Source organism: Rattus norvegicus, chromosome 3, assembly GCF_021556685.1.
Source record: "Rattus norvegicus strain SHRSP/BbbUtx chromosome 3, alternate assembly SHRSP_T2T, whole genome shotgun sequence".
NCBI classification, from domain to species: domain Eukaryota; kingdom Metazoa; phylum Chordata; class Mammalia; order Rodentia; family Muridae; genus Rattus; species Rattus norvegicus.
In genome coordinates, this window is record NC_141536.1 from 168,475,007 (window position 1) to 168,490,462 (window position 15,456).

Here is a 15,456-nt window from a genome sequence, read left to right on the forward strand (position 1 = left end):
ACAATCAAGATGGGCTGCCAAGATGGGGGTAGGGCGCATGCCCAAGTAAGGCTGTGGTCAAAGCCAGATCCTCCGGATACCCTAGGAGAAAGGCGTTTGACACCGCCCCCCCACCAAGTTGCCGTGCTGCGCATGCTTAGCCCCTGCGCATGCCTCGTGAGGGCCATTGTAATCAAACACCCTCCCTTCTCCCAACAGGTTCCTCTTCGATTTCTACCACTATTTCTACATGCTAACCAACGCTCTCTTCTACGTCAGCTCCGCCATCAATCCCATCCTCTACAACCTGGTCTCCGCCAACTTCCGCCAGGTCTTTCTGTCCACGCTGGCCTGCCTTTGTCCTGGGTGGCGCCACCGCCGAAAGAAGAGGCCAACGTTCTCCAGGAAGCCCAACAGCATGTCCAGCAACCATGCCTTTTCCACCAGCGCCACCCGGGAGACCCTGTACTAGGAGGCCCTGAAGAGGTTGAGAGGAGGCCTCAGCCTACGCACAGGGCCCACCCCCCACCCCCACCCCAGGCTTCCAAGGGTTAAGTAGTGGTCCATCCAAGCCGTGCAGGTGAGGCTGGGGCACCCTCAGTGGTAGCTTCTTTCTTCCCAGTTTCTCCTTCTTTCCTTCTTCCAGTCCCTGCTCCTCAGTCCTTTATTCTTGCTCCTTGCCTTCTCTTACCTCCACCTTAAAAACCAGAACAGAGGCAGTTTCTCTCCAGGCCCTGCAAAAGGCCTTTAACAAGAAGAAATTAGCACTCAGCAGGGACAGTCTCCTTTGTTCCCAGACTAATGGATGTTTTAGAAGGAAGAAATGAAAGCACCGTGTTGGGCCGGGGCTCTGGACGGATGTACTGTTGTAATCATAACAGCACCTTGTAACTGCACTGGCTAGGAGAGACAGTGACTGAAGTTGGACTTGGCCTCAGAGGCACAGGCTTCCTCTCAGCTCCCTTATGCAGCTGTCCCTGCCCTGGTCCAGCAGACACCATGACTCTCTCTGAGCCTCATGTCCAGACCCTTCCTTAGCAGGCTGGCACACTGCCTCTCCCAGGGTGGTCCAGAGAAGCCCCCAAAATTCTCTTTAAGGCCCAGGGGCCACAGCTGAAAGCTGAGGGAATCTATGCCACGCCCGGACAGCTATGGCCCACTCAATAGACCCCCAAACCCCACATGCTCAGGAAGGACAAAAGGGCTGGCCCGGAACCACCCAGGACAAACTTCAAGTGGCTTTGCCGGGATACCTGCACTGGGTCCTTGACCTCTTGGATCTGCAGAAGGATGGCCTTCCCCTGTCCAGGTGGCTTTGCTGGGGACACGCATAGTTCTGTGTCTCGTATACAGCTATATAGACTAAGGTCTGGCAGCTGCTGGCTTCGGGCTGGGATTCCTGAGAAGAGGTACTGAGCCAGGTCCTCAGCAAGATGCCAGCGTCTGAGACTATAGGTGAGGGGAGGCCAAGCACCCCAGCATCCAGCTGGCCAGCAGCCCCGGGCAGAGGCATTCGTCAGTTTGTTACCAGCCGCCAATCAGCTGCCCTGGCCCAGGTTGTAGGCGCCTGGAAAAGCAGGCACCCTTCATCTCTGGGAGCTGTCTCCAAACAAGACAGAACCATCCAGCCTCCAGCCAAAAAAGGCTGGCTGAGCTCTTGGAGACAGTCCCAGGATGCCATGGACCAGCAGAGTAGAAGTAGCAGCAGGGTCAAGTTCAGCCTTTTGCAAAAGAGCCTTTGCCCTGTTGTCTGGAAGAGAAGTGATTGGATGGACGCTGCTCTGTGAGAAACGTATTGCCGTGGGACATGGGAGGTTCAGTCATGGCCCAGGGCTAACCTCTGCCCTCTTGAACTACAAAACAATGGGTTGAAAGTCAGGGTATCTGTGGTTACCCAGAGATATGAGGAGGGCGTTGAACCCCACAAAAACGCCGCTGGTAGTAACGTGACCCCTCAAGTCATCAAGGGCAGGACCTGGGTGAATCAGGGTCAAGGCCAACACCAGGAAGATGTGATCACCCCAGAGGGAGGTTTCTCCTTCCAAGAACTGTCCGCATGGGAACCCCTCCCAACCCTGTGGAGCCACCTTGCCCAGTGAGTGGGTTACAGGCCAGTGATGAGGATTTCGACGTAGACTCAAGCTGAGCAGCCCAGCCCCAGGATACTACCCTGGGTTTCTAGACCTTGGGCAAGCCATTCTTCTGAGCCTCTGTTTCCTCATCTCAACTGACTGGGGCTGTCTTGAAGGACTCGGCCTGGAGTAAGCAGAAGGGAGACACCTGGGGCTGGGTAGAGCCAATTCCCTATTACAGGATTCCTCGGAAATGCTGTGGCCTCATTCTAGGGGTGGTCCAGGCTGTCACCAGAAGTCTCTGCTGTAGTCCGTAGCATCTTGTCTGTATGCTTGATGTAGTTAGGGACGTATATCCATGCACCGCCAGATGCACCTGTGACCCTGGCTGGGTATCCTGTGCTCTGGGCCAACAGAAGATGTAAATAGCTCTGGAGGCTGTCCTGAGTGTCCTGGCTAGAGCCCAGTCATAATGTAGAAACAGGTCACGTGTCCCAAACCTCTGTCAGAATGCCACCCACCCACCCACCACACTTCAATAGAAGAACACCCTCCTCATATCTCAATAAAAATAAAGGAAGCTGTGTATATCCAGTTTGGGCCTTTACATTGAACATCCATTCACACGTCTCTTCAGACAGGCACAGCCAGTGAACATAAGCCATGGTGGGGTCATGTCCTCTAAAGACTGAAGGGATCCTGTCCACCTCCCTGCCCTCCTTGTCCCCCACACATACCTTTATTGCCATGGTTCATACCTGCTGCCAGGCTCCACACCTGCTCGCACCTGCCACCGAGGTTTACCCCTGTGCATACCTGCTGCCAGGCTCCACACCTGCTCGCACCTGCTGCCCGGCTTCAACCCTGTTCACACCTGCCACCAGGATTTACCCCTGCTAACTGCCGGGCTTCACACTTGTTCTCGGTAGACACGGCACCACAGACGGTTGAGTGATGGCTGTTTTAAAACTCTGAATAAACATTACAAAACAAAATTTTGGAATTTCAGCCAGTATAATTTTCCTCAATACTAAGAAGTCTACGTCCAGAATGAGGAAGAAGGAGCAATGTTTCTTTCTGGCTTTCACTAAAATATCAGGCGTTTTCCAATCTGAGCAGGGCTACACTCACCGTAGACAGGCACTAGAGAGGACAACATGATGATGGTGGTGGTGGTGGTGGTGGTGGTGGTGGTGGTGGTGGTGGTGGTGGTGGTGGTGGTGGTGATGTCGATGATGTCGTCGACCATGAACACTTCCCAGTCTTGCCTCCAAGACAGTAAAGGGGTCTCAAAGCCAACAGGACCCCTTCCCACAGCCTCAAAGCTGACACCTTCCTGCCCTCCCGTACAACTCACTCCCTGACTCTTTGGACGCTCCGGTCTGAGCTGGACGATATATCACTAGATTCTCTCTCTGCCTCGGGATTATGATGTTTTAGTCAGGTTACTATTGCTGTGATCGAACACGATGACCAAAAGAGCTTGGGGAGGGGAGGGTTTTTCACTCATAGCCCCATGAAGCAGGTCATCATCAAAAGCACTGAGGGCGGGAACTCAGGCAACTCAGGAGCTGATGCTGGGGCATGAAGGGGTGCTGCTGCCTGGCTTGCCCCGCATGGCTTGCTCAGCCTGCCTTCTAGAATCCCAGACTTCCGTTGCAGGGATGGCCCCACCCACCATGGGCTGAGTCCTCCCCGTGAATCAGTAATTAAGAAAACAGTCAACAGGCTGGCCACAACCCAATCTTAATGGAGGCATCTTCTCAATCAAGGTTCCCTCCCCTGGGATGACTGTAGTTTGTGTCAAGCTGACATAAATCTGGTCAGCACGTTGTTGCCCGCAATGTTCTCTGCCGCAGAGGTTCCCCTGCCCAGTTTCCTCCGTAATCGTTGAGGAGAGAGGAAAGTTGCCTTCTTCCCAAGGTGAGTAGGGTGAAAGGTCAGTGGTATGATGAGACCTGAAGACAGAGATGAGAATTGTGTTCACTTACTTAAATATTGGGTGGTGTGTGTACGTATGGGCATGCATGTGTATGTGCACACACACTTGCACACACACACTGAAGACCCAGGGTCCCTGGCTTTGGGACCACTTAGATGCTTTTGGGACTGAGGCATCCCCCTTTCTGCTGCTTTCTACCACAGCCAGGGACCCATACTCCAGCCCTGCCCAGGCCACCAGGATAGAGGCACATGTGAAGAAAGGTTCTAAGATGGCTCCCACAATTCCTTTCCCTCCTGGAATCTTAGTGGACTACATAAACTCAGAAGCATGTAAGCCTGCTGACCTCACCCTCCCAGCCCTGCCTTGCCCTGTGGAACCAGAAACTCAGACCTAGGAATCCGTGCTCCTAACAACTGCTCCTAACAGGATTCTTCCTGAAGTCCACGAGTCACCACATCCTCCCCAGCCTCTCCTCATTCACTCATTCACTGATCCTGTCTGGCTTCCCTGGGCTGACTCTGTCTCCTTTCTGATGAAGGTGTGAGGCTTCCACATATTACAAAGAAGTCCTTCCCTCTCGTGGGCTGGTATACAGATCCAACAGACACACAGACAGGAACACCAAGGGAATGAAACACGAATGGAACTCCAGGCTGGTCACAAAAGTGAGACTCAGGGACAGCCACCATGCAGCCTTGACACACACCTCCCTCAGTGGACCTACGATCTTAGCAAGGCCCCTCCCTGCTCTGATTGTGTGAGTGTATCTCTCATTCTGTGCCCTGGACAGAGGAGGAGGCTGACAGCTCCCTCACCATTGCTAAGCAACAGGGCAGGGCTTGGGAGCGAATCCTACGGTCTAAACACGTTTGAAAGAAGAAAGAATGCCAAGCTTCCTGTGTCTGCGAAGCTCCCCTCCCCAAGTCCCCCATCCCCCCACCACTCCCTGCAATTATCATCCGCATTCCAGTTTTTATCCAAACACCATAGAAACCATGTCCAGGCTGAGTTTACGAGAGAATGCTGCTGCGTGCAACAGGGTAGCAGGGGATGGGGGTGGGATGGTGGGGAGGGGGTGGGGTGGAGGTAGGGAGGGGCTGGGGCTGGGGGATGGGAGGCACAGAACCCAAGGCAGAGGAGCAGACAAGGAGCAAGTAAGAGGCAGGCAGAGACAGAGAGGGTCGAGGCGGGCTGTCTAGGATGAAAGGCACTGTCAGCACCTGCTGAGTAGAGTAAGAAAACCTTCCCACACGCATGCCACACACACTCACACACACATAGATACATGTACACATACCAGCTGCACACACTACTGTGTGAGAATACATACTTAGCTGAAAACCTCACTTTGCCTAGCCTAGAGGCTAGAGAGCTCGACAGCCCCAGGGCTGGCACTTGGGAAAGAGCCACTGGGACCTCTATCCCATGGAACAGCCTCGTCCTCTGGGTGGCTGAAGGCATGTGATGAAGGTGGCCTGAGACTAAACGAGGGAAGGAATGGAGGGGGCAGACATTGGGGAGCCACGCCCAAGCACCCATCCCTTACCCAGCTCTTCCCAGATGAGAGGTGACATAAACACCTATGCTTAGAGCCTTGGCCCCTTCATTCCCAGCCACTCATCCCAGCTGAAGGAGCCTCCTCCTTGGAGATCACTGCGCTCTGTGTGGCTAAGGGACACCGGCAACACTTCACTCTTCCAAATCCCAGTCTTGCCCTCTCACAGACAGCCACCGGCTATGTCAATGCACTGGGGATAGCGGGGAGGGGGGTGGAGGATCAGGAGTTCCAGGCCAACCTTGGCTGTAGAGGAAACTTGGGGCCAACCTGGGTTACTTAAGATCCTGTCTCAAAAAAAGAAAAAAGCAAATAGCTTGTGGGTTCGGGGCTGTGGGTGAAGCGACAGACGCACAAGCACAAGGACCTGAGTTTGGATCTCAACATCCACTTTTTGCTAGACGCAGTGTGGCTTGTGTCTATAAACCCAGCACTGGGTTAGAGCAGAGACAGGGGGATCTCAGCAGCTTGCTGACTGGCCAGCCTAACCAAATACTGAGCTCCAGGATCAGTGAGAGACCTTGTTATAAAAAGCAAGATGGAGATCAGTGTGGTAACACAGCCTTTAATCCTAGCACTCAGGAGACAAGGGTAGGTGGATCTCTATGAGCTGAAGGCCAGCCTGTTTTCATACAGTTCAGGCAAGCTAGGGCTAATCAGTAAGACCTTTAATCCAAAAGAAATTATATACTTACATATATGTACATACATACATCATATATAATATATATACCCATACATAATATATACCATACTGCACCATACATATTATGCATACATGTACATACATATATACATCCACCATGTGTATCAGACATACATATATCTACATATCAAACATACATCATATATATCATGCATGCATACATGTCATTTACGTGTGATATATATACATGATGGAGGACTAGAGAGATTGCCCAGTGGTTAGGAGCACATAATAACTACCCTTGCAGAGGATCTAAATTCACTTCACTGCCTCTACGTCAAGTAGTTCACAATTGCCTGTAACTTCAGCTCCTGGAAGACCCGATGCCTTTAGCCCAGGGAGCACAGTCACTTGTGTGTGCAGACCCAACACATACACATAAATAAAAATAATAAATATTAAAAAAATAAGGTAGAAACCTATCAAGAAAGATAACGAGGGGTTGAGGACAGAGGATAAAATATTTCTCTTGCCTAAGGCTGAGGCTGAGGCTTTCTCCCAACTCCACAGCCTGCACAGAAGATGTACACTTTCGTAGTCTGGATGACCGGATGATCACTCACCAAGCAGGCCGTGCTTCCTGGCTCAAGGGACATTCAGACAGGAGACAAACATGTTTCCAATACCTGACTGCCTTCTAAAGAGCGTGTGTAAGGAGGCACTGAATCCAGGCAAAGTTAACCCCAGCAAACAGCCAAGCTCCAGCCGTGATTGCTTGCAAGCAGACCAGGCAGTGGCTGGTGGTACTTAATAGATACTTGGCTCTATTGATCAAATAAATGGAAGAGAGGCCGATTCCTTCGCCAGTGCTGCAGATGGAAGGGCTGGGTGATCTAATCAATAATCCTCCCCATGCACAGCATGGAGGTGTTCTCCTGGTGAGGGATCAGCAGACGGGGATTCAGGGTTCCACTTCTGTCCATGAAGTTTCCTAGGATAGGAGATTTCAGGGAGCCATGATAGAGATGACCTCTGGGTAAATGCTTGTGTCTCCTAAGCTGCAACCACCTGCACAGCTCTGAGTGGGGCATACATACTTAGACACACATGTAATAGTCAGCTGCACAGCTCTGAGTAGGGCATACATACTTAGACACACATGTAATAGTCAGCTGCACAGCTCTGAGTAGGGCATACATACTTAGACACACATGTAATAGTCAGCTGCACAGCTCTGAGTAGGGCATACATACTTAGACACACATGTAATAGTCAGCTTCACAGCTCTGAGTGGGGCATACATACTTAGACATACATGTAATAATCAGCTGCACAGCTCTGAGTGGGGCATACATACTTAGACACACATGTAATAGCTGCACAACTCTGAGTGTGGCATACATACTTAGACACACATGTAATAGCTGCACAGCTCTGAGTGGGGCACACATACTTAGACATACATGTAATAGTCAGCTATATACTTAGAACTGGCAAGACCTACGGAAAAACCTTGTGCACACATTCCTGCCTGGCGGCCATGCTGCAGACAGGTTTGGACAGATTCCCCAGGGAATCTGTAGGTCTGGGTGTTCCAGTTTGGGGTTGGTGGAAAGAGGGGAGCAGGTAGGAACTCGGGTTTTCTATGCCTGGTAGTCTCTCCCAAAGCACTGTCTACACCTCAGGATGTACATGTTGTATGGGTATATTGCACTCTAGTCCTCTCAGTCCCTTGGGACTCAGGGATATCAGAAGTTCCATGGCTTCTAGAGCTTCTGTCTCTTGAGGTTGGACAGATGCCCTGAGCTCTGCCTCCTGGCTTCCTATCATGACATTTTACCAGCTGTCCAACACCGTGCTTCATTTGCCCCCAAGGCCCATATCTCTTCTGCAAGCTGTCGATTCTGTCTGTGCCAGAGACTCAGGGGGTCATCTCAGACTCTCATCTCCCAAAATGAAGCCAAGCAGCGAAGTCACCTGGAAATAATGTGATTTTCCACAGCAGCCCACAAACAACCATGGGAATCAGAGGGATGTTCAACAGCCCAGCTCCCTCCCCAGTGCCAACATTGAAGGGGTAACCAAAGCCCAGAGCCCCAAGTCAGTGGAGGCTCCAGCTGCCCTTAAGTTATCAGAGGATTTCTCTGTGGTATGGCTACCTTCAATGACCCTGGCTTCTGTTAGCAACACCAATAAACTCAATGTACTTCAAGGCAGGTGTGGATGGAGGACCGTCTTTGGTTTGTCAGTTGTCTGATATCAACAGATGTTTCTTTCCGTGTCTCACGGGGCATGCAGCACTCCAAAGCCACACTGCAGAATTGTGTTCACGCGCTCACCAGGGTCTGTGGTGAAACTCTAGCTCCCCTTGAAAGTTACCAGCCAAATATTCCACAATTATTTCCTTCCCCGCTGTACTGGTCACCAGGAGCTCAGATGAAACGTCGAATTTTCGGACTGAGGGTTTCCTCTCCTAACATCTGTGGTGTGACCTTACCATGGCTGTCACAGGTGAGCAAGCACCTTCTACTGCTCAGTGGACTCCAGTCATAGAGCTTCTCTCCACCCACCCACACACCACTGGGGATGAGAGGGACCTAGACCATGTGTGTCACTTACTTCTTGGACCAGAAGACCCACAGCTCTGTTTGAAACAATTCTCTTGCCTTCAGCCTTTCAATCCTAGACTCTCTACCTGACCATCCAGCAAAGCCCAAAGCCCTGAGGACCAGGTAGAACTGTTTCCAATCTCTGCCCCAGAGTATCCTAGATGTGCAGTGGGGACCTATAAGCAGACATTATGAAGATACTCTAACCTGATATGGGAGGTTTCTGAGAGGGACGTAGGCTCCAAGCACATTGTTTTGGACCAACCATGAGCTTGGCCATCAGTTTCTATCCCTGCTCCCCAAAATGGCTCCACACAGCCACCTAACTGCCATCCTCAGGCCACTCACAGGCCTCTTCTCTCTCCCTTTGACTTGGGAGTCACTAGCTGTGCCCTCTACTGAGGTGTGCCTAAGTCTGCTTCCCCACCCCAGCCTTCTTTGACTTCCTAGCTTGCTGTGTACTTTCTTATTCTCCCATGAAACCATTCATTCTTTGGTTGAAATGCTAAATATGCAGGAGTGTTCCACACAACTGAAGTCTTACTAACCCCACCCAGGGCTAATCACCATGAACAGATGGGCGAGCAGGCTGCCTGGCATTCTCCGCAGCTGCAGAAATGTATATATATATATATACACACACACATATATATATCTAACTTGGGAGCGGCTCACACACACGGTTGCTTGCCGAGGTTCAGACTGCTGCTGCCAACAGCCCCATCACAGCAACTCACACAGTACCCTCCTTCCCACTGTGCGATCCCAAACCCTCATTCGGATTCTGAAGTCAAATGGCTTGGTGACATCCGAAGGCAGAGTGGCGCCCGTCTTGCCAAGTGTGGTGGTGGTACACACCTTTAATCCTAGCACTTAGGAGGCAGGGTAGGCAGATTTCTGTGAATTTGAGGCATGCCTGGTTTACACAGTGAGTTCCAGGACATGTAATGAGACTCTTGGCTAAAAATGAGATAAAACAAAAAGCCTGTGTCTCGCGTGATGCAGACAGGCCTTCTGTCCCCACAGCATCCAAGCAGAGAACCATGCCTCTTTATCAGGGACCCAGTTGGGTAGCAGGGGCCCCTGTCATGGTACTTTGTTCATTAAAGAGCAATGGGTAGGGCTGGGGAGATAGCTCAGCGGGGGCAGGGGGAACATTTGCTATTGCTAAGTGTGAGGACCTGAATCCTAATCCCAGGACCCTCATAAATCCCGGTGAAAACCTGCAACATCAGTGTTCCTGGGTTGAGATAGGAAGCAAGATCCTGCGATAATCTCCTGAAGCGTGTAGACCAGCTAGGATAACAAACACAGTGGTCAACTGCCAGGAAGCCTTGGGGGGCCAGGGAGCTTCTCCAGCATGGAGAAGAGAGTGGAGTCCTTCCTGACAGGGTGCCTCAAAGAAGGTAAGGAGCGAGTGAGGGAAGGGAGTGAGCCAGGTGTCCTGGTCAGGGGAATCTCACCGTCCACTGACTAACAATCAGGCCGCCTCTGAGGCTCTGACTGACTGGCAAACAGGTGCTTCTTTACTCACAGAACAAAGGCGGACCAATGATTATTCCAAATTGTACAGAATATGTGTCTGACTTTTCATTACACGTCCAGGGTTACAGGTTCAGTCAAAATTAGAAAATACAAACAGAACAGATTATTTCTTCTTCTTATTAGCCCTATAACTCCAATTTAAAGAATTTAAAGACTGTCTCCTCTGTAGCAAACACATTTGTTATATGACAGCCTGCTTTTAGGCTGGCAGAAATCGTTGGTTGTCTGAAAGCACTCCAGAGAAAGAGAAAATATCTGCACCGGTCTTGTTATGAGCAGCAAATACTAATGCCTAAATTCTTTTACCGTATGGTTCATCATCTACACTCTAAAGTAGGAAATGGTTGTTCTAGTCAATCTCTCTATTTTCTGAGTTTTATTCCTTCAGGGGTGTACCCTATAGGACCCCTTATCTTTAAACTACATTTTCAGAGATCTCTAAGCTATAATTTTAAAAACGGCCTCTTGAATCTGTAACCTGTTCTCCTGTCAATTGTCTGTTTGCCCTTTATCAATTATACTATTCAGGTTAGCTCAGGGGCAGATACCCCAAGAAGATTCCTGGGGTGATGGCTTCATCCAGCTATCTGCTTATCTGTGCTTACTGATCTCCAGAGCATAAGAAAGACTTCCAAATAGTAGCCAGAGAGTTATGTTTAGGATTTTTCTAAGAAGGCTCAGACATAATTCTTCTCAGGAAAAAAATGTAAAATGAATCATAATGCAGAAAGTCCCCAGTAATCCAGCAGAGTCCAAACCCCAAAGGCTAGACTAGAGCTAGAAGCACAGCAATTGTAGCATTCCGCTCAGCTTTGCTGGAACTGTGTCACAAAACTTCATGACTCTCAACGTTCCTAGTGCATAAGACTGTGCCAGGGAACATCAAGGAGGAAGGTGAGGACCACAGTACCTGAGGTTGTCCTCTGACCTCCACATGTGTGCGATGGCATGCATGCACCTACATTTATGTACAAACCCACACATTCATGTGTGCACATATATCATATGCATACATGCATGTACATGCATCATACATGTATGTGCCCACATCACACATACATGCACATATAGCACACACGTACATGTATGCGCATATACCATGCATATATGCACACATACCACACACATACACACGTGCACATATACACACATGTATGCATATGTATATATAGCACATGCATGCATGAACATATACCATTCATTATTCACATATCATATGCATACATGTATGCATATACATCACACATATACAGGTATGCACACATTGCACATAGACATGTATGCACATATATCACATACATACACATGGGTATATACATACATACATGCACATGCTCATATACACACATACATGTATGCATGCACACCATACACACACACACAGACACACACACCACCACCACCACCACCACCACCACTACCACCATCACCACCACCAAATAAAAAGAAGGTGAAGAAGGAAAAGGAGGGACCATCAAGATAGCTCTGCGGGTCAAGGCACTTACCTCCACCCTGACAACCTGAGTTAAATCCCTAGGACCATCCCCACAGGCTGTCTCCTGACCTTTACAAGCATCATGGTTACATGTGTATACACACACAAATAAATATGTAAATAAATAAAAGAGTGGACAAAGAAACAATTGTAAGTTCACCAGTAATTATCCAATACCAATTGGTTAGCTCTGAGATCATACACATACAAAGTGACATCATACAGACGGAAAAAGTTACATTTATGTATGTATAGGGGGAGACACTTCACGGACAGGGTTGGAGAGAGAAAAGGGAAGAGGTAAAATGATGTAATTGTGTTTAATTAAAAAATTATTATAGTAATTCTTTTCTATTAAAGAAGGAGGGAAAAGAGACAAAGGAGGGGAAGGCACAGGAATTCCCAGCTTTGGGGAAGAGCAGTTCCTAGAGGATTGCTATGAACCTGAGTCCATCCTGAGCCACAAAGCAAGATCATATCTCAAAAAATTTAGGTATGTGTATGTGACGCAGCTGGTAGAGTACTTGGCTAGAATGATCACAAACCATGTGAACCATGTGTTGGGAGGTGGAACAGGAGGATCAGAAGCTCACAGTCACCTTCTGTTGTACAGGGAATTGGAGACTAACCTGGGTACAAGATGCTCTGGGGATGGAGAGATGGCTCAGTGGTTAAAAGCACTGGCTGATCCTGAGATCAATTTCCCCAGCAACCACATGGTGTCACACAACTATCTATAAGGACATCTGATGCCTTCATCTGGCATGTGGATATACCTGTACCAGAGTACTCACACATTAAATTAATTTTTAAAAGATACTCTGTTCCCATAAAAAAAGAAAGAAAGAAAGAAAGAACAATAATAAAAAGATGCTCTGTTCCCAAACATTTTTTAAGTAATGTAGCTGAATGTGGTGGTGCACACCTTTAATCCCAGAACTCAGAAGGCAGAGGCAGGCAGATCTCTGAGTTCAAGGCCAGCCTAGTCTACAGAGAGAGTTCCAGGAAATCCTGAGAAACACTGTCTGGGGGGAGGGAGAGTGTAACGAAATAACAAAGTAACAAATGTAACTATCGACTCATCCCCCTTTGTCAACCCTGGAAGAGGAGAATTTCAGGTCAGAGTGGAGATTGTCACTGTCCCTATACCGCTTTTCTTTCTTGGGTGTGGTGCTGTTTGTTTGTTGAGATTTTGAGACTGGGTTTCACTCTGTAACACAGGCTTGCCTAGAACATGCTATCTGGTCCAGACGGGCCTCAACCTCCTGATAATCCTTGCTTCACCGACTTGAGTGCTAGGCTCACTCTTTTTAAGTTTTGTTTCCTTATGAGGCTTTGCAGACAGTGGGAAGTACCTGGTTTCCACTGTCCCACTCAATCCTGTTATTTAGACCACAACTTCCTCTTTCTGTCAGCTGAAGAGGCAAATTAATTGTTCCTCGCGCTCCTGCTAGGCCCCAGACCCTTGAGGTCATGAATGAGACAACAGAGTACCTGCCCCTTTATCTCCACAGTGCCACAGTCACCACACGGTATCCTGGGACACCAACCTCCAAGTTCTCACCTGCACACCTGAGGCTGGGACCGCATCAAAGGCTTTGCAGATATAAAGGGCTAAGAATCTCAAGATGAGGTCCCCACGGTTGGGGTGGTTCCTGAGCCACAAGACAGACGTTGTTATTAGAAGACGAGAGGACACAGACCTCAGGGAGGTGGTGTGAGGACAAGAGAACTGGACCCATCAGCAAGGGCCGTGGCACCTGAAGCTGGGAGACAGGAAGGGACTCCCAGTTCCTTCCCTGGACCCTCAAAGAAACTGACCCCACCAGCACCTTGTTAGGGATTGCTGGCCTCCTGAACTTTAAAACTATAGTATCGGGGGTTTGTAGAGACTGGCCCAGTGGTTGAGAGTACCTGTTGCTTTTTCCAAGGACTCAGGTTGGGTTTTCAGCCCCCATGTGGTGGTTCACAACCATCTTTAACTATAATTGACAGGATCAGGGTCTAATGGCTTCTTCTGACTCCCATAAGCACCAGGGAGTGTGTGCTATACATACATGCATTCAGGCAAAACATTTACATACAAAATAAAATAAATCTAAAAAAAAGACAAAGAATATATTCCTATTGTTTTAAGGCTTCTGATTGGTGCTGTGTCACTCAACCCCAAGAACCTCGTCCAAGGGTCAAAAGCTCGTGAATTCACTGTCATCATAATGTACATGACCCCCATTACTGCTAGGACCTGGACATCACTGCTTCCAGAGCTCACACGAGCCAGCACAGGTCACTGCTGACATTCAGCGGTCTTTACCAGGCTGGGACTGTGCCTCTGACTCCTGCTCCAGTACTGGGGATTGCTGTCTGCCTGGGGCCTCTGTGAGACAAGCAGACACCGACTCTGCTAGTTCACAGTGGCTTCCTTTGTTCTTTATGAGCCAACCTTTCTGACTTCTGTGGCCCATGATGTCCTCCATCGCCCTGTGGACCCTGGCCCTCTAACCAGCCGCTAGCCCTCTTCCTAGGCACAGACCACATCAGTCACCAAAGTACAGCCCCGTCTATGTGTTCTGAGAACAACTGGGGCACACCTGGGCTCTTCCTGGTGTATCACAGGGTCCTTTTCCCCATCTCCAAAGCAGGTTGGAGGTGGTGGAACCATGAGGTACATTAAGAAGTGACTAGTACGACACTTTGTTTCTGGAATTCCTACTGCTCCATACTCTGAATGTAAGGCTATCGCCTGTGGCCAGCATTGGCACTCAAACATCCTCAATATCTTGGCCAGCAGGCCCCAGGCAGACAGCATTCTCCAGGATACTGGAGCAGGAGTCAGTTCCAGACACATTGTCTTTCCTCAGAACCACAGAAAATGTTAGAAATCTTTCAAACTCAAGCCAGCATTGCCCAGCATCATGACACATGCCTGTTATCCCACAGAGAAGTCTGAATCAAGAAGACTGCAGGTTTGAGACCAGCCTGGGCTACATGAGATCTTATCTTGGAGTGCAGCTCTGTCTCTGCCTCTCTGTTGCCCTCTCTGTGTCTCTGGGTGTGTGAGTGTGTGTGAGAGTATGAGTGTGTATGTGTGAGTGTATATGTGTATACATACATGTGAATGTGAGTATATGTGTGTGAGTGCATGTGTGAGTGCATGTGTAAGTATGTGTGAGAGATTATGTGTGAGTGTGTGAGTGTGTGTATGTGTGTTTATGCATGTGAATGTGAGTATAAGTGCGTATGTGTGAGTGTCTGTGTGAGTGGATATGTAAATGAGTATGTGTGAGTGTGTGAGTGAGTGTGAGTGTATGTGTGTATGAGTGTGTGAGTGTGTGTGCATGTGTGAGTGTCTGAGTATGTGTGTGAGTGAATGTGTGAGTGTGTGTGAGTGTGTGAGTATGAGAATGTATGAGTTTGTGAATGTGAGAGAGTGTGTGTGTGCATGTGTGTGAGTGTATAAGTGTGTGTGTGAGTGAATGTATGAGAGTGTGTGTGTGAGAGTCTGTATGAGTGAGTGAGTGTGAGAGTGTGTGTGTGAGTGAGTGTATGAGTGTGTGTGTGAGAGCCTATATGAGTGAGTATGTGAGTGTGTGAGTGTGTGAATGTGTGT

At 49.1% G+C, this 15,456-nt stretch overlaps 1 protein-coding gene across 1 annotated transcript in view; it reads left to right on the forward strand.

Annotated features, from left to right (window-relative positions):
* Ntsr1 (neurotensin receptor 1) overlaps positions 1-2,638 on the forward strand; it is a 50,173-nt gene extending 47,535 nt beyond the window's left edge. Inside the window, exon 4 of the mRNA NM_001108967.2 lies at positions 199-2,638. Within this exon, the coding sequence (NP_001102437.1) occupies positions 199-451 (253 nt within the window). The 3' untranslated portion in view covers positions 452-2,638. The remainder of the gene's footprint in view (positions 1-198) is intronic.
* The last annotated feature ends 12,818 nt before the right edge of the window (positions 2,639-15,456 follow it).